Here is a 23311-nt window from a genome sequence, read left to right on the forward strand (position 1 = left end):
GGCATAGCACCTTGGTTTCTGTCTGAGTCAATATCTTGCTGTCTCCTTGTTTACAGGGGAAAAATTTTCAGCTGCCAGATCACATGCTACTCTAATTATCCTGTTTCAGTGCCAAACGCTCAAGATTACAGTACAGCAAATAATTACCACCCAGCTGGCAAACATTTAACAAGGTTAAATAGGCATGTCATTTACATGTTTCACACTCCTGTCACCTATTTCAAACAGAGGAGCGGTAATAATGGAACACCTACATTGTTCCTTAAAATCTGATCCTATAAGACACATTCAATTTAGGCATAAGCACGTTTTGGAGAATAAGGAATGTGTCATAGGCTCACATATATTTTTTACATCTTCCAAACACAGATTGGTTACTTTTTGTTCAGTACAAACTACAGTTTCCCATTACATGCACACCAACAAACTATGGCTTGCACTTGCTCTAATCAGAATCAAACAAGCAATCACATTTCTGACGTGTTACCATCACCACCACCACCAATATCATTTCAGTTCATGAGGCCATCCAATTAATTCTGCATGATTTCCTAATAATATTTGCAATGCCTCCTAGTTTGGTGCCATCTGAAATACCATAAGCAAATTCCTACCACCTCCCCTAGATTACTAATAAAAATAGCAAATCTGAGGAACTTTATCAAGAAGCTTTCCCTTAACAAAATCCTTTCACTAAGTCTCTTGACGCCTTACTTTAACAAAGCTACACCACACACTAAGTAATAAAACAGTATTCCGATGGCTCTTTTAACATTGGAAACAGTGCTTCAGAAAGGGGGCAACTGGAACGGGAGAACTGCACAGGGGCTACTTATCCTCTCCATTCCTCACTTTAGAAAGTGCTGCCAGTGTGTCGTGAGTTCGCCTGTAAAGTGTACTGGATTCCTTGTCTATCTTACAATCTGGTTATTGATACCTATTTTCCTAGCTTGACCTAGAAAGTGTTCTATGCTGCTGTTTGGGAGTGGGTTTGCTCGATTCGCAAGGATGAAGCCTCATATTACTTTTGGGCATATAACACCAATTCTGGCCTGACTGCACTGGTTGCCAATTACAGTGGTACTTCTGGTTACGAACTTAATTTGTTCCGGAGGTCCGTTCCTAACCTGAAACTGTTCTTAACCTGAGGTACCACTTTAGCTAATGGGGTCTCCTGCTGCCGCCACCGCGTGATTTCTGTTCTCATCCTGAGGTAAAATTCTTAACCCGAGGTACTACTTCCGGGTTAGCAGAGTCTGTAACCCGAAGTGTTTGTAGCCCAAAGTGTTTGCAACCCGATATGTTTGTAACCCGAGGTACCACTGTAGTTTCTGGGCCCAATTCAAAGTACTAGTTTTGATATATAAAGCCTTAAACAGCTCAGAATTGCAGAGCCCATATGAACTGACCCAGACCCTTCAATCACCATCTGAGGCCCTTCTTCATGTGGTCCCCTCCATGAGATCCAGGGATGGCAACATGAGGACAGGCCTTTTTATGCAGTGGCTGCCTGTTGGTGGAAAGCTCTGTCCAGGGAGGTTTATCTGGCATCGTCATTATACATATCTTTAGGCGCTACACAAAAGCTTTCCTCTATAACTAGGCCTTTCACCTTTAACTATCTGTGGCCTTTTAGAAGTGGGTGGGATGTTTTTAATATTATTACACGTCATCCCCCAATTTCCACAGTTTCAGGTGCTTACCCAGGGTCTGTGTTTACTTTTGGGAAATAAGGCACAGCAGAGACTGTGGTGTCTTTATGATATATGGTTTATATACAAAGGGGCATTACACCTGGAGAGGGTCTTGCCAACCTCCATAAATCACATTGTGAGTTATGAGGGGCAAATTCAAACCACAGCTGAAATATATTTTTCTGTTATATACAGTTGTATTCTCAATATTTTTAAGGCCCTTTTTTGGTTTAATGAGAGGTTTCTCATTCACAACCTTGCTTCTCTTTCTCATACTGGTATAAAAATAGTGTTTATAGCGTCAAAGACTGTTGCCATGGAAACTGAGGTACCATAGAAACAGCATGACTTTGCTGCAGGATGAAGTAACTTAAAAAGGCAATGAAGAAGCAGAGACTTGTCAATATACACAATTAATGAGGAAATTGCTACATAAAAGAATAAATGTGTCATGAATTGTATCTTAGTAAGATTATTTCCAACATTATCATCCAGTCAATGGAAATTGCTACTTTTCTCATTTTTAATATAAACTTTTTAAATGAAAAAGTTTTTGCAAATTAGAAATACTGCTTTTGTAGCAAAACCCTCCCCAAAAGACCCCCGCTCCCCCAAAAAGTAGACATGAAAGCCTTTCAGTAGACTTGGAACATGACAATACCATCATCATTTATTGTTGACTCAAAACTACTTGATCATAGTATCATAATCATAACAATGAAATAAAACATTCAATATTTTCACGCTACCAGATAACATAACAAAAGTGAAACAAAGGTACACAAATTTTAACACCCTTAAATTCCACTGTCAGTTTGCAAGTCTATGATGCCTCCGACTACACATTTCTGATGAGAGAACACAAACTTAGTTTAGCCAACACCTTTGATCGATGCTTGGGATGATATGTAATTATGGCATCTGGTTTGCATAATGGAGTTCTTCCTGCATTAGCAAGACTTCCCCCTCTGCTCTTTCCTGCTCCAGACACTCCAGAGCAGATTTGTGGAGCACTGCTTCCCCCCACCAGGGGAAAAGCAGGAGCAGGAGTGCTGAAGAGAGCACCCATCGCATTTTGAGGGACCACTCCCTGCTTACTGTCCCCTCCCAAGCTTGTCAATGCCACCAGGCCATGGCAACCAAAAGCAGTCAAGATAATGGAAACAGCATGAGTTCTATGCCAGTAACACCCAAATGCCCACCTCTGGGAAGCATGGCCCTTCCATTCAAAGGATTTATAAACAATATCAAATACATTAGGAACTGGGGGCTAGAGCAGCTTAGGAAAACAGCACAATCCTGTTTACAACCCGAGATGTGGTGAGGGAAAGAGAACAAAGGAGCTCTGTATGTGCTAGACAAGAGCTCAATGGCTCACTAAGGAAAAGGACAGTCAGTCATCACAGTGGAGAAAAAGCACACAAAATCTACTGAACAAAACAAAAAAAACCTGAAATTCTTATTTTTTTCCTTTATTTGTTTCTGTGGGTCAATGGCCCCTGATAGAAAACTCTTGCCCTAGAAAGTGCCGTTGGGAAGAAACTCAGGATGAATTCCTGGGGACAAACTCTCAAAGAAATGTTAACTGACTGAAACCAACCTTGAATGGGAGGACTCTGCCTATTAACTTGCTGTCTCATACTTCTGCTTGCCATACCTCTGACCCCTTTAACCCTCTATGCTGTCATGGTACTGAACATTCTGCCTGACTTTGACGTCACACTTTCATCTGAGCCTCCGATCCAGTGCCTAACCTCCATCCCTTCAGTGACATCATCTATCATCCTTCTGATCCATGCCTGAAATGGACCCCCAATGCTAGGCCAAAGCCTGACACACGGGCTGGGCCTCCCTTAAACTAGCCTCTAGACAAAGAAGTCACATAATTATATCTACATAATTGTCTGTCCATAGCTGCTTGTGTAGGTTAGAACAAAATAAAAAAAATTCCTTCCAGCAGCACCTCAAAGACCAACTGAGTTTTTTATTTTGGTATGAGCTTTCGTGTGCATGCACACTTCTTAGTTTTTTATTTTGGTATGAGCTTTCGTGTGCATACACACTTCTTAGTGCGCATGCACACAAAAGCTCATACCAAAATAAAAAACTTAGTTGGTCTTTAAGGTGCTGCTGGAAGGAATTTTTTTATTTTGTTTCGACTACGTCATACCAACACGGCTACCGACCTGTGTAGGTTAGGAAAGTGTTAGAAATTAGTCACTTCCAGATGACCTGTTTATTGAACATACGTTGTGGTTTGTTTGCAAGGAAGTTAGACAGTGCTGCATCAAGCTTTCCAGTGCATTTCCCCATCACATTCCTTATCACAAAAAAGTCCAGTTTGGGGGAGAAGAAGGCATGTTGTGCAAGGGGTTCAAATCAACTTTAATTGCACAACCTGAATTTGCCAGTCATGTGATTGAATCCCACCCAAAAATAGGTATAGTCGGTATGCATTATCCATGGCCAAGGGAAATTGCACATGAAGAGAAAAGGCTGTCATTAAACATTATTTTGAATACAATCAGTGAAAGGAAGCACATCTCACGTTCTCCTAACAAGAGGAATGACCTGTTTGGCAACTTTTGACATCTATAACCCAATGAACAAGTAAAATAGAAATCATTGCAGATCTGAGCACAACCATGTGTAGCAACATTGTGATAGCATCACTGATTCTAACAGGAATGAGAAGAATTCTATGTTTATAGGATCTTCTGGATTAGCTTTAAGGGTAATTTATACAGCAGTGAGAGGGTATCAAAAAGCCTCTTGCATGAAGAGCATGAAAGTAAAGTTTATACATGCTCCGCCTAACTCATCTGAATATGGTACTTCCGTCCTGTTACGTCTTAGTCACTGCTAAATTCCCATTTCTTTCAGTAATGACATTACTTCAGAATCCAAGGTCTGAGCAAATTACAATACATTTGGTATGCTGTTAATTTCCACTCAAGTCACTGCACCAACAGCTGGCAGCATTGTACACAAGATCTACAGTGTTCCACTTTTCTCACAACAATAGGTATATATCTTATTTTTAAATAGGAAAGTTAAGGGAAAGAATATTTAGAAATGAAAAACACACACGCTTTAATTAAAAATGTGGTGGTGGTTTTTTTTTTCTTTTTATAAAAAATTCTGTACTTCCATCCCACCCACAAGCAACAAACGCAGCAGGTAGGCAGCAGCACAGCTGTAAAGGCAACCCATCCAGACTACTATTTAGCAAGGATAAATTCTCTCACAGTGGTCTCTCACCACTTCTGCCACCATCAGTCAAGGAATGGTAGAAATCGGGCCTTGCCCTCCTCTTACCATAGCCCCTCTCCTATGGTGGTCATCACAAAAGATGGAACCATGTTGTGATGAGAGAAACTGTAGAAGGAAAACATGCACCAGGTAGGCCCCTATGTACTGCTCCACTCCTAGCCAGAATTCTAGCCAGTTATTATTATTATTATTATTATTATTATTATTATTATTATTATTATTCTATTCTTCATCTGAGGGCCAGTGTAAAAACAGAAAAATACATAACAGGATGTCAGGGGATCTCCGTACAGGGAGCCTCTGCCTCTCCTGTTGACCAGCGCTTCGCGCCCACTGAGAGCAGCAGTAGCAGGTTGGGTGGGGGGGGAATGAGGACATTAGTGGGTTGGAGGAGTCAGGGCTCAGCTATGCTAGACAGCCATTGCAACGCCCTGACCAACAGGTGGAGGGGAACAGGCAGCCCCTTCCGGCGCCCGAATTAAGGTGCGCTACCAAACGAAGAGGCGTTTCGGGGTGCCCAAACTCTTATGCTGGGCACGTAACAGGAAACGTCCACTCCCGGATTCTGCGAGTGACTGAGAGGTCATGTTTTCTATGCACAATAAAACTCTTAAAGACAGAGTGGATTTGGGCATCTTTACTCAAGAGTAGCCGCAACAGCACCATTACACATAATAACAAACAAAACAACACCCCCCACAAGTTTAAAAGTCCATAGTTTGTTAATTAGCCAAAGGACTGATAATGCCATAGGGCACTTAGGAGGAAACATAAATAGCCTATAAACAGAGAACAGAATAATTAATATTATTCCTTCTACATTTTAAGTCCCCCTCCCTCTCTCAAACACTATTAAGGAATCTATGACGGCGTCAAAACTGAAGAAGTGATTCGCTTTAACATGATCTTAACATACCACATTTAAAGCATAATACAAACGCTTACAATTAAGAAGTAAGCTGCTAATATGAAGGTTTGGCACAGAGATTGCCATAATTACACTTTATATGAGCAGAGAGCAAATATGTTTTTGTTCTTGTTTGAAGGTTTATATTAACATGTCTTTGGATATACATATGGTCGGACACAGTGGATTATTTCAAGCTATTTATTTATTTATTTATTTATTTTTAAAATCTATTTTCCCTACTTTATTTTCTGTTTACCTCTCTTGAAATACCCCAGCTGGTTTGCCAATTTAGATGCCAGGCAAGTTGTGTAATCATGTTTTTGGTAATGGAGATATGTGTATGTATATAACAACATGCAAAACAAAATTAGAATCAATTACTACTGTAAACCCTAACCAAAGCAGAATCTAAAACAGACCAAAATGGCAGTTCTGTTGAAGAGTTTCAGGGATGAATAGCTATGTCTACATGTGATAATTTGTACAAATTCTCTAGCAAGGCAATGATGGGACTACTTCAAAATGTTATAAAGGGAGCCTGCACATGAATGCAGAATTGTCAAATTAGCTGGGGGTACTTTTTGCTGTGTAGCTTGCCTACTTACTGCCATAAAATGCTTTTTAAAATCTGAATGACACTGTCAGTTACACTGAACATTCCTTTTCACAATTAATCCATGGGTGCTTTAGTTAGGATCTCGGCATTGCAGGGGGTTGAACTAGATGACCCTCAGGATCCCTTACAACTCTACTTTTATTATTGACTTCTGTTATCAATACTGAAGAAACACCAAAGAAGGCTCCATGCAGGATATTTCCCCCTGCACTGAGGTAATGGGTTGTATTCAACTAAGTCCAATTCAGACCAGACCCATTAAATTAATTAACCTGTCTTAGTCATGATAATTAACTTCAATTGGTCTAATCTGAATGGAGTTAGTATTGAACGCCACCCATGACATGTGTAAGGAAAACAGGTATTATTACATTGTGAGTATAGTATTTATTTTACCACACTCATGTTGGCTGGGAAGTTCCTGTACTAGTATAGATTGGTTTGCGACAGTCTGGATTGACCAGGCTATGCATACACCTGTTGAAAAGCTACCTGTAACAAAATTCCTACCTGGCAGCCTTTGAAAACTAATTACAGCACCAGACACAAAGCAATCAACTTTTTTCTTTTGAGTATAATATAACTATTGTGAAAGAGCCAGTGCTAGAAACTGGGTAACAGGTTCAGGTGTTTTTTGTGGGGTTTTTTTAAAAATAGACATTTTGCCATGGTATATTACCTGCTTCTGTGTATTTTAATCCTACTTTCTCTTCTTCATCCTTTGCTTTGGGTGGTGGCCAGACAGTCTGCAGTCTACCGGGAGTCTTGTCATCCTGATCAGAAAGTACTGCATCAGTCTGATAAAACAAAAATATTTTAAGAAATATTAACATATGAAGGCACATGGCATTGAAAACTGCTTATTTATAAATGTTAAAAAAACAAACAAACCCAACAGCCTTTCCGCCTTTCTTTTTGCTTACGGTAATATCCAGTCAGAAATAAGAGTACTGGGGAAATGTGAGAGCTTGCTCACAATTTTGCGACATTTTAGCTAGTTCAATATACTCCATTCTGGATTTTTCGGGGACTACCTGCAATTTTTGTTTGTTTGTTCACATACAATACGTCATAATGACTGAATGTTCTGATGTACAACAGAGGTCAATAAAGGCATGGGTTTTTCCATTACCTTTATTGTCGGGGGGGAAGCCATGGGCACCCCCCCCCCCGGCTGTACACGTGAAACGACCCACCAGTATTAAAGAGTGCGCTCTTAATTCACTGTGACACCAGTTTCAGTGGTTAGAGTGACCGGTTAAGGCTGGGGAGGTTTAGGTTCAAATATGCATGCTGACAATAAACTCAGTAGGTGACCTTGGGCCAGCAGCTACCTTAGCCTAACCTACTTCACAAGATTTTTGTGAGGATAAAAATGTACACAGCCATGAGCTTTCTTTGAGGGGGGGGGGAGGCAGGATTGAAATGCTGCTTTGAAGCCATGTGTGGCTGGCAGACTGCTGGCTTGGAACTCAAGAACCACAACCCAAATGTCAGATCAGCCACAGACTCAATACCTTCTGGCAAATTAGGGAGAAATCCAAACCAGCACTCCTTATCTTGGCAGGGCTTTATGGAAAGGTGGGACCACTGCTGCACCTGCAGCCCTGCTGTGCATAGTGATTGGCAGAAGATGGGAAGGTCAGGCAGATCCCTGTACCAGTCTCTATAGCTGGTGCAGTGATTGGGCCCAAACTGGGTCTGATGCTGCATGGATGGCTCAGAATCCAATGGATTCCAGGTGAGCTCAGTACTCCCCACCCATATAAAATCCAGCTCTGGGGTTCCAAGTGACCGTACATTTAGTGGGTTGAAGGGGGTTCTGTGTCAGCAGAGTGACAAGACTCTGCAGGTGGCTGGAAGCAAATGGAGGCCAGCAGGGCTAGCAGAGAGACACTTCTATTCAAGCCACACACTCATTCCTGCCTGCCACCCAAAAAGGGTGTGTTGATTGCTCATCTCTCAACTTCAGTACATTTCTGAAATGGGAAATTTTCTGACAATTTCAGTGTGTTGTTATGAGGTTAGACAACCCATGTTGTGTATCATATTTTGCATGGTAAAGGGACTATGCAATTTATAAATAATAACCCACATTTCAACAATACCATTCACCAATACAGCTTAGTATTGTGACGCTGGGTGCTGTCGAAACAGGCATCCCAGTCTCAGAATGGTATTGCTACGCTTGGGTCTTTTCTATCCAAAATAAGCATTTGCCATACAGTACCTATTTTAGATCACATCTATCTATTTGCCCGGTTAGTATTTTGCATTAGCCCTAGCATACAAGAGTATTAATCAACCTACTGGTTTTGTGTCAGTTGCTCCATCACCTTTAGACCTTTCAAATACTGCCTTCAGTGATTCTTTTTCATGTCTCATTTTGCGTTTTATCGCTTCTAGCTCCGAAGTATCAGCAGTTGTCTCTTTTTTGGGAGGGCGTGTAAATAAAGCTTTAAATGCATCCAATGCAGATTCAGCGGGACTTGGTTTTGCCTCTTCAGAGGTGGAGGATGCTTTTCTCACTGAAGATTTGCTTTCTTGGACATTCTCGCTAATGCCAGAATCACTGGACACCTCACCAGAATCTTTTTCTTCAGTTTTAGGCCCTAAGAGATGAGAGAGCTGTTCTAGAAAGGTAGGGGCCGCTTTGGGCTCTGCTGGTTTCCTCTTAGTTAACTGATCAGGTGCAATACTGGACTTTTTAACAGGCTGTTTTAATTTAAGCATAGCCAAGTCGCTGTCTTTCTGTTTGATTTCAGTGACAGTTTCCTCCTGATCTGAAGAGAATCCTTTCTTCCGTACACGTAACCCACTGAAAAAAGCAGGAAGCTGAAAGGTCTTCTCATTCAAATATGGTTTTTGGATGGATGCAGTGCTGGAATTGCTTGCAAGAGGTCCTTGCTCATCTACAAACCCCCGAGTATCTTCTCCTGTGAGAGATAGGCCTGTATTGTTCTCATCGGTCAGTGCTGCAGTTTCAGTTTCTGAACAAATTTCATGTACTGTATCATCCATTTCTGTTGAATGAAGTTGAGAACTTGGTAGAATCTGCTCTGTTTCATCTCCATTTATAGTACCATCTATTTCTCTATATCCTTCTGTTTCTGGCTCCTCTTTATTTTGGTCATTATCCTCCAAAGACACAGTACTATTTAAAACAGATCTGTTTGCTATATTTTCGCCACTGTTAAGATCTGTAGGCTCATTGTCTGATTCTGTGTCACTTGTTGAATGAACCAAAGTACCCTGAATAAGAATGGCACCCTTGTCATTTTGTTTGCCAAATTCAGACAAAAGAGAGTATAGAGAATCTGAATGGGAAAGAGAGGGATCATTCTGCTCCTGCAGTTCCAAGTCATCTGGGCCGCAAGTGTCAGGCTCATAGTCATCTGGGACAATGGTAGTGTCTACAAAGTCAACAGGTGTGCCGCCGTAGACTTCATAATCAACATGATTGCTAATATCAACCTCAAAGTTACCCAGGGCAGCATCAGCATCAAAGTCAGTTGGCACCCAGGCACCCACTCCTGAGACAACTGGGGCAGTGGCATCAGCCTCCAGGGCAAACATGTCGCAAGAACTGGATTCTGAAATTTCATGAGCATCGCTTGGGCTTTCAGCCTGTGTTATTTCTGAAAGTTGATGATCTCCATCTAGATAATCATCTCCATTGATTCTGCTCCTCACTTCCTGGTTGTCAGCATGGCTACTGATATCATTGACATTTCGAAATCCTTTCAAAACAGCTTGTTCTTTTGAAGTGCCTGGTTGCAGTTTAGCCGTAAATCCAAAAAGGGCTTTCATAGAAAATTTTGTGTAGAGAGTTGGGCCTGGTTCAGGCTCGCTTGCCCCCTCTAGATTGGAGGGCTCATGATGGTCAGAAGTCTGATTTGCTTCCATGTTGGGCAAATCACAGTAGTACTTATTATATTCCCAGAAGATATCAGTTTGTTTCTATATGATCACTCCCAAGGAACATCTTTCATTCAGTCGATTACATTAAAACACCACAGAGAGAGGCAGTTTTTCACCAGATCACATGCTGCTCTTTTCTAACAATGGTCTGAAAGGCACATTCCAGCCAAACTTTACAGCCTGAACAGAGGCGAAACGGCAAGATTTTGCATCGTGTTGCATGCCATAAAAACTTCCCAGCAGCGTCACAACTTATTATTTACACAATGGGCCTATTTTTTTGCCAACGCAAATCTGGTACAAACTCTACCACCGCCTGTTGCCCTAAGGCTTGCTGTTCTTTTCTGCTACACTCAGCCTTTTTACTGAATAGAAATAGCAGTTAACAAGACAGATCTCTCTCTCTCTCTCATTCTCTCTCTCTCTCTCAACAGAACAGCTGGTACTTGCAGTTTGCTACTTCCTCATGCCGGCCCGAGAATCAACAAAAAATCGTCAGCAGAAAAACTCCTCAAAAGTTTCTTGAAAGGCTCCCCATGGTGGTCAAAAGCTGCTTTGAGCAAATTTCTCGAAGGAAGGAAGGCAAGAAGATCAGAAAGCTGGAAAATCCCAAGCAGAGAGAAATGTTTCCAAATCTTCATACACAAGCAACTTCTGGAGATTCCTAGTTGCTGAGAAGTCCCAGTTAACGTTGGTGCCCTTGAAGCTGAATAATCATAATAAAAAAGCACCACTCTTCCGCTTTTGCTTCAGGTTTCTGTCCTGGAATGCAGATTCCAGCCAAGAAGCACCAACCAACGAGGCTGGTGTCGTGTTGCTGCGTCTTAAACTCTGCACAGCTATTTCTGCGGACCATAAACAGGTAAGTTATCAGACAAGGTAACCACACCCACGAATTAAAAAACTACCTAGGAGGGCAAGGTAAACAGCCACTGCCCAGAACTCGGCCATTAACTCTGCAAAGAAGAGAGGGGTGAAAACATGCACGTCCACTGTCTTTTCATCCAAAGCGATTTCTCTTAATTTGTTTTCTCTTAATTCCCGGATTTCTTTGCATCTTAGATCTCTGCACCTATCTTATTTCTTCATTCTAGGAGAGGCGAAAAGAAAGCACACGGGAAGAAGTCCCGGAGGGGGACCTGGGTTACTCCGCTGCAGCAAAAAACAGGTACCGTGTTTCTCCTTTTTTAAGACGTAGGCATAATATAAGACATAGCAGGATTTCTAAGCAATTGTGCGATATAAGCCATAACCCGAAAATAAGACATAGTGATAGACCCTTCCCCCCTCCCGCCAGCAAACTCCCCCCCCCTAAAAATCTCTCCCCATTTTGCTGTCGCTCCAAAGACACGTATTTCTTTTAAAAGCTTGTAAAAATGCACCGAAGAGCCATAGCTGCTGGTTGCTGCAGACTCGTGATTTCCCCTCCCGTTCGATTTTTTTTTTTTTAGCTAGGCTGTGTGAGTGAAGAGGAGAAAAGTGGCATTTGCGGTGGGGAGGAGATGAAACAGGAGGAAGAAAAGAGGGGCGATTGAAGACGCTGCCTTCCCCTTTAGGGAGAGACTCTGTGTGCGCGTCTCTCTCTCTCTCTCTCTCTCTCCCCTGCGTGTCTCTCTCTCTCTCTCTCTCTCTCACACACACACACACACACACACACACACACACACACACAGAGCCCACCTCTCGCTTCCCCCCACCTTCCCCCCTTTTAAAAACCTTTTAAAAAGTGAGGATTCTTTTTCTTTCTATTGCTTGTCTGTAGAGCTGCCCCTTTAAGGATTTTTACTGGTACCGGGATCGCTGCCGGTGGCTTCTCGCTGTTTAGGAGCTGCTAAAAGTTAACATTTTGTGGGTAAGAGAAGCAGTTAGGACCAGCAGATTATCTCACCCCGCTTTCCTGCTGGCTCAATTGCTACAATTGCTACCATTTACCATTTTAATTGCTGCTCAACTGCCTTGTTTTCTACAGTATCTCTTATCAGCCGGTAGCCTCTTTGCTATCAGTGCTACAAAGTGCTACATTGTTGGAACTTTCGCTCTTAAGTCTTGGGCTGGCTGGTAGAGATCCTTATTTGCTATACGTACTGCATCACACAGATAGATTCCATTATACTGTACTGGTTTAAATTTAAGAAGCTCCAGTGTAGCAGATTGCTATTAAGTGAGTCCCCACCTGGGAGGAGAGAGAGAGAGAGAGCAGCCCTTCGGAGGAGCTCCCTCCCTCCCTCCCTCACGAACATCCCAGGGCCGGGGAGAGAGGGCTGGGCCAGGGACGCACACACTTCCCTTCCCTCAGACTCCCTCTCACGGAGTTTGGTGGTGGCTGTTGCCCGTCCTTTTCTTTCAGTCAAGAATCCTGCCCCGCAGGGAGCCAGGGAGCAAGAGGGGCACTGCTCCTGACGTAATAAAAACAAGACATTCCCTGAAAATAAGCCACCCAGTGTTTTTTTGAGGGAAAAAAGTTATAAGACGGTGTCTTAAAATGTGAGAAACACGGTAAGAGGCAGTGACGCGACTAGAAAACTCCAAGTAGAAAACTGTGTATAAAAAGGCTTAGAATCAGCGAGTCAAGGAGTAGCTAACTTAGAGGTAAGTTGCTTACAACTTCCTCCCCCCCTCCCCGCCTCAATTCCTTTTCTGGCAAATGGCCTTTTTTATATAGATTTTGTGAATCTAAGTTTGCCCTCATTGAGGTGCAGTACAGTACAGTATTTCAAAATGAGTAGGAAAATGAGAGTACCCCTAAACATTTTTTAAAGAAAAAAAGCACCGGCCTTATTAGATTATTTCTAGCATTTAAAACTGGAAGGCTGCAGCCTTCTGCCCACTTTCCTGGGAATAATCCCCACTGAACTTGATGGGATTTACTTCTGAGTAGGCGTGAATAGAATCCTACTGCAAAGGTTTTCAAAACATACAAATCACACCAGATATGGTGGTTATTGGTTTATTTTTGTTGTGTTGTGCTGTGTTCTAATTTTGTACTTTTATGTTGTGAACCACCTTCGGATAAAGGGTGGTATACAAATTTAATAAATAATAATGATACTAAAGAAAGATCACACCAGAGCAGGCAAGAATGGAGACAGTAGCTCCATGTTTGTCCTCCTTGATTGGTAATCAGAAGTATAATGCCCTTAAATATGGTGGTTTGATCCTTAGCAAGATGAGTTGGGATTCATAAGAGACCCTTCTCTGAGGTTACACCTACATTATGGAGCTTTCAAACTCTTGTCTAATAATAATAATAATAATAATTACTTATTTATTCATTCATTCATTCATTCATTTCCCACCCATCTGGCTGGGTTTCCCAGCCACTCTGGGCGGCTCCCAACAGAATATTAATAATAATATTCTCACCCTCCTCACCTGCTGTGCCAACACTGTTTTTCTCAGGCTGAAGCTTTCAGTTTGAGTGTTGTTCATTTTCTAACCATTTTATTGGTTTTTCTTGGGCTGGGGATCTGGGAGGGATTTCTTTGTTTTAAAATTGTTGTTGAACTTCCCTGCGTGCTGAGCACACAATGGAAGAATAGTATATAAATCTTTGGAAACGAATAACGGAAACAAATATGGTTTTGGCAATAAATTTCATCCGTTGGTCACACTAAGTGAAGTGCTTCTTCCTCTTTGACCTGCAGCTTTGCCAGACAGTTATACTTAGTAGCCCTGGCCTATTCAGGTATCATTCAGGTTATTAAAACCATACCCCATTTATAACAGGCAAACTTCCAGACTTGCTCATTTTCAGCATGGCGCTTTCAATCTAAACAGGTCTGACAAACCTTTTTATTTAATTTACACTCTCCAGGCCCCAACGACTAGCTTTCCAGATGACTGTTGCAGTTCTCAAGTTCTTGGAGGGGGGCATAGGGAGATCCCTAATGAAATCCACCTTGTAACTCCTCGAATGACAGTCTTCTAAAAACAGTTGACTGAGGGGACTATACTTAAAACCCTGAGTTGCAGATAGTCATTGAGTTTTAAGAAACCATGGAAGAACAAAAGCAGCTTGGATTACACAGTTCCATGTCAACTTAGATCAGTGGATAAATATTTTCAGGAATATTAGGGCAGTTTGACTATGTTCTGGCAATCATCTCTCAGCTTAATAAGGCAAGATATGGCTTCATTTGCATATCATGGTAAGCCAAGCTATAGTTTACTGTGACTACACAAACGTGAGCACACCAGGCAAAGAACTCCCAGCTCTGTTTTTACAGCAAATCTTGGCTAGACAGCTCATGGCTAACAAGGCTAAGCCAAATAAATGTGACCCTCAAATTGAAAAGGTTTCCACAGCCGTGTGCTTCATGGCATGAGAAAATCAACCATTTGCAGTAGAAATCCATCTCAACTTAGTCCTAAAGGAATGTGTGAAGTGGCCCAGAAGCTTATATAATAAATAAGAATATAACCAGGCTGGACTGACTAATATTCTGTGGCCTTTTAAATGTGTGTGTGAGGGAGGGTTATTGTTTTGTTTTTGTTTAACTGATTTTGTTTTGCTTTTATACTGTATCTTTATGTTGTGGACCGCCCTGAGATCTTTGGATGAAGGCCGGTATATAAACCTAATAAATAATAAAATAATAAAAATTAGCTGACAACTGATTGAACCTCTGCTTTCCAAGCTGAATGTTCTCTTGGAGTGGAAATCCTCATTATTATTTCCCCCCTCCTGCCATACATGTATAACAATTTCTTACGCTATTTGCACTGTAGTGACTGCTTTGCAATGGCAATGATTGTGGTGACTTTATTCATCTGAGGCATGGTCAGCTTATGTTGACAGGCAGCATAGCACCAAAAGGTAGATAATTATAGTGTAATTGTATACTGTGCTTTTATATTTAGAGCACTGCTCTGTCTTAAATGGAATAGCCAGGAAGAAAGTAGTAAGTCTTAATTTTTGTTTACTAAACAGGTCACAGCTCCCCATACAGTGAATATTTAAATTCATAATCTACTTTCTGAAATTCCTTTAGCTGAAAATGGAGATATGGAATGCATATGGAATACCAACTCAATGGATGCTTTGCAACTGTCTTGGGTAAGGAATGGTGGGTTTTCCAACGTAGGCAACAATGACATTGCAAATATATAGTTGCCACCACATTTCCTGAAGGACCTGTGACTCAGTTTGGTCAAACCCTCCCATTTCTGTGTCATAATCTTTGAAACTAAACATCAAAGGCTAAGATATAACTATGCTTCAATTATAGCTAATGCATCCTGTATTCAGAAGGACTAAGTAGTTTAATGTTCAGTTAATAATAGTGAACTCATGTGGTTTGATTTTTTTCTGTTTGGAAGCAAAATAGGACAACCCCCAAACAGTGGAGTGTTTCCTCCATACTCTCCCCAGTATGAAGAACAGGATTTGAAATAAAACAAATGTTTAAAAACAAACCCCAAATGGCCTGACAATAACCTATGAGCTTTTTATGTGTTTAAGTATGCTGTAAGCTGCCCAGAGTGGCTGGGGAAACCCAGCCAGATGGGCAGGACATAAATAAATTGTTTTAAGTGATCTGTTTTTGTGTGTGTTTTAAAGTGTTTTAAATTATTTTATGTGCAAATTGGTGTGACAGAGCAGTTTAGAAGGAAAACATAAATTGAAACAACAACAACTTTTTTTTTAAATGTGCAGAATCACAGCTTTGGTTGTACAGCCTTATAACCACTAGAAGTTTAAGCTTGTTATAATCATCCCAAACACCAAAGAAGCAAGCAATTTGAAATATAAGCAACAGGACTGTATTAAGCAGTGAGCTGAAGATACACTGTCAACAAGCAACTCTAGAATTACCATAAATCAGAACTTTACATTTTTAAACATCTCTCACTATTTATAAATTTTGCTTCATTTTTGGATCTCTGTCTTGTGGATGTGACACTTTGTGTAATATCTATTTTCTAGGCTCCGCAGGCGCACACATTTAAAAACACAAAATATTTTAGGTACATTTTATTGTTTACAGAGTTAATAACAAATAAATTTACAAACAGATTCAATTACAACATGTGGGGAAATTGCTAACTGTTGAAAAGGCAGGGCTTATCACTTAATTCTGTGGTGCTATAATGTAAGTAGATGTACAAGTGATTTATCAAAAAGAAACAACTGCTAAATTTCAGAATAGGGTGATACAATCTTACGGGGTTTGGAAGATTATTCACAGCGTCTTTACACAGGTATTGTGTCTTTAAAAGAAACATATATGCAGTGTTTCTAACGGCCTGTGAAATAGCACCCTTATGGATCTGAAGTTGCTATCCTATATAATAAAGTGCAAGTGTCTCTGCATCCAGTCCCCTGCATCCAGTCCCTGTGTCCGCGCTACTGTGCATGTGCCCCACGGACACAGGGATTGGACGCAGAGACTGGACGCACACACTCGCGCGCTCCCCTCCTACCGTTTCCCTGCGGCCGCCAACCGCTGCTCCCGGCCGGACTGAGCGCTGGCGGGGGGAGCGCGCACGTGTGTGCGTCCAGCAAGGACAGGTCCCGGGGTTCGGAGAAGCGCTGTCCAAGCGCTTCTCCAAACCCCGGGATGTCTCCTTCCTGTCGGCGGCTGGGGGAGAGGAAGGAAGGAGGAGAAGGGCTGCTTTCTCCTCCTTCGTTCCTGTCCCCCTGCCGCCGACAGGAAGGAGAGGTCCCGGGAGATCCGGATCGAGGAGCCGGTCTGCAGAGTCAGCGCCCAGCAACGCCGTGCTGGATTGAGGAGGCGATGCTCCGTGCGGCGCTGCTGGGCGCTGACTCTGCAGACCGGTGCTCCGTGCAGCGCTGCTGGGTGCCGACCCGGCAGGCCGCTTCCTTGATCCGCCTCCTCGATCCAGTGCTCCACGCAGCGCTCACATATGTTCTAGCGCCCGTTTATTTAACGGGCTGAACGACACTAGTCACTGTAGAAAAATGTTGCACATATTGGAAAGTCTGTTATTTTTCTATTTGGAATACACTTTCCCTATCATAGTACTGTCGTATCTTGGAAGTTGAACGGAATCCGTTCCAGGAGTCTGTTCGACTTCCAAAACATTCAGAAGCCAAAGCGTGGCTTCTGATTGGCTGCAGGAAGCTCCTGCAGCCAATTGGAAGCCGCGGAAGCCCTGTCAGATGTTTGGCTTCCAAAAATAGTTCCCAAACCGGAACATTCACTTCCGGGTTTGCAACGTTTGGGAGCCAAAATGTTCGAGAACTAAGCTGTTTGAAAACCAAGGTACAACTGTATTCAAAACCCAGCTATTATTCCTTTTGCTTTAGGCTCAACTTTTTATTATGTATTGTGATGGAGAAAGGCAACATATGAGTCAGGGGTTAGAATGCCTATTTTATTATGGTATGAAGGATTCTTAAATATACAATGAGAGTTTCACAAATATTACTTATTAAAATAAGATGATGGCAAAAATCCCTTAGTTTATGTCAACTCGTAGTCTTAATTGGGTGCACATCAAAAGTACAGGACTCCCAAGTGTGAAGACTGTACAAATATAGGTGCATGAGGGGGGGAAAGGGGGGGGAATGCCACTAAAACAAATATTAAAATAGTTTGTGGTATCTGCTGTTGTTTCATATCAGACACAATGAATTCATTTCAGGTTTTTAAAAATTTAGCTAGCAACTGCCTACAACAGGCACCCCCAAACTTCGGCCCTCCAGATGTTTTGGACTACAATTCCCATCATCCCTGACCACTGGTCCTGTTAGCTAGGGATCATGGGAGTTGTAGGCCAAAACATCTGGAGGGCCACAGTTTGGGGATTCCTGGCCTACAGCGTTAGGAATAACCAGTAATCCTTTTCATCAATTCGTGTACCCTTAAAGGTGTAAATTGTGGTTTAATATTGTAAGTAATTAATGCTGTGCATGTACAAAAGATTTTGTATGGATCAATATAAGAAAATAATAATAATAATAATAATAATAATAATAATAATAATAAAAGAATAACCAGTAATAAAGGAATATCCAATTTAGCACCAGTTATTCATTTCCACCATTTAACTCATGCGTTAAAATACTAATTTAAAAAGCCACTCTGTAAAATTATAGCCAAAATTGAACATGCAAATTCTAAATTACTTTATCAAGCAAGTAAATATGCACAAAACAAAAGTTTTCTTAAGGGCATGCATGCAGCAATCTGATTTATTTCTAATCCATTCCTGTAGCTTTGCCAACAGATGTCAGCATTGCTCATGTTAGTACAACTCCGAGCACTGCTGCAGCAGTTGCTGATCATTTGGCTGAAAACTGCTGCATGATAGTATGAAACTGGCTTCACAATATCAGAATATTAAAGGCTTTATTGCCCGGAACCCAATAATGGTCTGTAAACATCTGAGGTTGTAGCATTGCTGACGCTAATCAGGCATGGGCCTAAGCAGTCTCTTGGATAGGAGATTGCTGTGCATCCCATATTCAGGGTAGATTATAAATTATACATTAGAAAGAAGAGCTAATTGACTGTACATGGGAATGAATCAGTCGTTAGTTGACTATTTCACAAACAGCCGTTTGAATCAATAGCAATTAATAAAGTCATTTATAGAACTACTCACGTTTAGGTCCAGGCGCAGTGAATTTCTGTCAGCTCTCTCTGACTCACTGAAACAGGTAGATGGATAAGATTCTCCCAACCTGCAACCTAAAACCCAGGCATCGCCATCTTTATTTGTGACATGTATATTAGCTGCCTGTTCTGAAAAGTCATTCTTCAAAGCAGCATCTGCTGGAATACCTAAATGATTTTAAAGAAGAATAAAATTATCCCCACTTATGAGAACTGCGGTATGCCAGTGTGCCACTTGGAGCTTTACAATACCACAATGGAAAGAATACTATATATTTTGCTTTCATTTGATTGAAAATATTTAAATATCCCATCTCTTTTCTCACAGCTTCATCTGAAACAGACTCAAAAGTTCATAGCTCCTTTGCAAAAACTGCTGTGCTCTATACCAAAAACGGATTTCGTAGGCACACCCTGATTACAGATGATCGACTCAACAAGTCTCCCAATCAAACCTGGATTAGAGAACTAGAAAAATGCTTGTCAACAGGTAAGCAGGAGCAGGAATGGAGAGAGGGACTGAGTAATACTATGATGTTTGACAGCCCAGAGCATCTTTGTATCCTTTGTACACAGGATTGACTTTTATCCCTTTGGACGGCCAGGTGACCAAGGGTCAGGAGGGAACGTTTTGCCCCCGGTGAAACATATCCCCATTAGCAAAATGTTACTTTCCCTCATTCACATACGGAAAATAAAATCAAGAGATGTACATGGGAACACTTGTCAAATTTAACATGGACCAGACCGTGATGATCCTGATTACTTGTGCTAGATCTCTTCCAACCACATGAAACACATTTACTTTGTTGCTAAGAACTTAATGGGAGCAACTGAGCATCAAGCCCATTCCTATCTAAGAGTCCCACCGTACGTTCTTGTCCCACCACAGATTCACTCAATTCATGCACAATATGTGTGGAAGATGATCCATGCATTGAATGGGGTAGCTGTGCCACTGGGCCCGCCTCAGCATTTCACAGGTTACTCAGCCCCACCCACCAGTGTCCCTGATCACACACAGGGTTTTCCCACACCTGTTAGGGTGTATTTGAATAGGCACCTCTGACCTGTTCAGATGGTCAGGATAGCAGTGTGACTTTGGGAGCAGAGCCAGGGGTGCAGCCCCACTTTCAAAGCATGGAGGGAGACAGTGTGACAAAGAGACAGAAACCAAGAACTGGCTACAAACACATTTGAATGGCTGCTAAATGCAACAGCATTTAGCACCTGAACAACTTCCATATATCATTCTACATACCATGCCACAAAACCAGGAGGAAATACAAAGGAAATGGGCTCTGTATATGGAGGTGTACTGCAGTTTTTAAGTAGGGGAGTCACAGGCCATTGCAGCAGTGGAGACTAGCATAGACTGAATGGATGTGGGCCTGCCATGGGGGAAATATGGTTTCCAGACAGAACCAGAGAACAAGAGCATGGTATGAAAGCTGCACAAGATTGAGGGAAAATGAGGTTCTTGTTTGGATGCACAGATCTATATATGAGAAACACACTTGCAGATACGAAGTCCCGAAGGATGGAGTCACATTGAACAGAAGGTACCAGATAGAAATGATATTTATGTGACATCATTAATACTTACAGCCGGACCTTCACTGAATGTTCCCAGGACTGGTTACATAAAATATCACAATTTTTAAAACAATACAATACATTAAAATCATTAAAACAACAAAAACTGAACAAAATATATTAATATTTAAGCAGTTGTTTTGATTTGTGTGTGTGTGTGTGTGTGTGTGTGTGTACACACTTTTGGTGCAAAATTGGCCCCTGGCTTAAGAGTTTGTCTCCCGCATCTAAGAACTAACTTGACTTAAGGATTTTGTGCACTTGCACGAATGCATACAGCAGAAGACCGACAAGTTTTCCAAAATGCCAATAACCATTAGTAGAGGATCAGAGGTCTACAGCAAAGCTGCATTTCTCGCTTTACAAATATCCTTGTTCAAGCACAACAACAGCAATTTAATCAGACAGAGCCAGTAAAGATTATTGTTAACCTGATTAGGTAACATGGTCGTGTATCAAGGACTTCTGGTACAACGGAGAATGCAACTGTTTTCCAACCATTAACTCCCATGGCCACTCTTTGTCCTGCGTTGGACTTTTGGGAGTAGTTTTAGGAATTCATTGGTCTTAGAAATATATCATACAGTTGAAGGGAGTGAGTGGGTAGGACACTCACTGACAGTGGATGTAACAAAAACCAGAGACTATTATGAGGAAGACTGATAAACATCAAATATATGTTGAATGACGAACATGCTGCTGAGCAAAAACTAGTCAGGTGAAAATGATTCCAAATTCTACAAAATTCCTGCTTAGGACATGTTCACATAAACAGGAACTTCAGTTTCATGAACTCTTGGCAGTGTAAATTTCTTCAGAACTCTCACTAAAGGCATATACACATGGCTCTTTGAGTGCATATAGGGTTTTTCCCCCTTTTAAAATCAGTTTGTGGTGATTTTCAACTGCACTGCCACAGGTTAGCAGCCCATGTGACCACCAAGCTGAATTAATATTGGATTTGATTTTGATGTTGATTTGAAACTGGTGAACAACCCAATCAGCACATGGTCTTATCAGTTGCCTGAGTGGCTCATACAGAAGGACCACGTGGCTCCTGTGTAAATAGGTCCTGAGAGAGAAGTAAGGGCAACTGCATAATCCTGCTTCCAACCTGTTCATCTGATATCGCAGTACAACGAAACACTTTCTCATGAGAAATCCAAGTAAGGAAAACCTGAGAACATTTAGCTGCTAATGCCGGGGGTCTTACACATGGAAACATAAGTGCTACAGCCCCCTTCTTAAATAAAACATACAGGTGTTTCTTGTGCCAGTTCCCCTTGTGAACAAAAGTGCAGTTGAACAGTGTAACCAAATGAAAATAGAAATCATGCTTGTCTTTATTTCCTAAAATCCCTAAGATCTAGCGCCCTCTAGAGTTCGAAAGATGCAACAATCCCATGCATATAATATAAGGACAATATACAAAGCGTCGGACACGACTAAACGACTAAACAACAACAATACAAAGAAAGTAAATCAATTAAAACTATTATGTTATAGGAACAGAAGGAGAGGTGTGGCAAGATAGAATACAGCATCTACAAATGTGACTGGGAAAAATGATTAAATAACAGAATAACAACCCATTTTGTGAAATATTTTTCATATGGAAAGAGATGATCAAAATCAACGGCATAATCTCTAGCAACATACTGTTTTGGTATCTGAAGAAGTGTGCATGCACACGAAAGCTCATACCTATGACAAACTTAGTTGGTCTCTAAGGTGCTACTAGAAGGAATTTATTATTATTATTATTATTATTATTATTATTATTATTATTATTATTATTATTTGTTTCAACTACATCAGACCAACATGGCTACCTACCTGTAACCATACTGTATTAGGCACCATTTATAAATGTTATAAAAACAATGGTCATGATCCTGGCACACTTAAGTGCTTTTAGGTCTCCTTGATTTTACTAAAGGCTGTTTTAAGTTTCCTATTGAAATCCACAGGGCTTGCAGCACCATCTTATGCATGTTTACTCAAAAGCAAGTACAGTGGTACCTCTACTTACGAATAACTCTACTTATGAATGTTTCTACTTATGAATAGAGCTCTGTCCGCCATCTTGGATGCGGTTTAGATAGGATTTTTTCTACTTACGAATTTTTAGATAGGATTGCTTCTACTTACAATTTTTTCTCCTAATGCATTCCTATGGGATTCAACTTACAAATGTTTTCTACTTACAAATGTGCATTCGGAACGCATTAAATTTGTAAGTAGAGGTACCACTGTATGTGCTCAATAGGGCTTACTCTCAGGTAAGTAAATACAGTTGGGTCATGCCCGATATTTTAAGAAGACACAATAATAATAATAAATGTTGATAAAAACAGATTTGTTTCCAATAAGAACCAGGCAGTTGCTCATTTAGCAAAGGACCACAATTCTGCTCAGTGAACACATTTCAACTGCCTATTTCAGCTCAGAGCCACACTACACATTGCACTGCAGGTTAGTGTTTCATTTGTATTTCAAGAAATGCGGACCTGCGAGTACAGGGCAGTATACTACTACTATACTAGTACTATACTACTAATACTAATAGTAGTATTACTACTAGTAGTAGTCGTTGTCGTCGTCGTAATAATAATAATGCATCCACAGGGGGTAAGGTAAGGAAGATGCAGGCAATGTATTTGGTGGTGGTAGGTGGACATAGTATTTTACCTTACTCCCAGCATCATATCCCAGTAAA

The 23311-nt window shown here is 41.2% G+C and overlaps 1 protein-coding gene across 3 annotated transcripts in view; it reads right to left on the minus strand.

Moving 5' to 3' along the window:
* FMN1 (formin 1) overlaps positions 1-23311 on the minus strand; it is a 178424-nt gene that overhangs the window by 119055 nt on the left and 36058 nt on the right. Inside the window, exons 3-4 of one of the 3 annotated variants that reach the window (XM_035110681.2) lie at positions 18986-19164; positions 7173-7290 (exon numbers count right to left, since the gene is read on the minus strand). The exons of 1 other annotated variant lie outside the window; for it this stretch is intronic. In XM_035110681.2, the coding sequence (XP_034966572.2) occupies positions 7173-7290; positions 18986-19164 (297 nt within the window). Of the gene's footprint in view, positions 1-7172; positions 7291-8803; positions 11293-18985; positions 19165-23311 lie in introns of those variants that run through there. One more of the 3 variants, XM_035110694.2, reaches the window with a different exon arrangement.

The sequence above is a fragment of the Zootoca vivipara genome, chromosome 1 (assembly GCF_963506605.1).
Source record: "Zootoca vivipara chromosome 1, rZooViv1.1, whole genome shotgun sequence".
Classification (NCBI taxonomy): domain Eukaryota; kingdom Metazoa; phylum Chordata; class Lepidosauria; order Squamata; family Lacertidae; genus Zootoca; species Zootoca vivipara.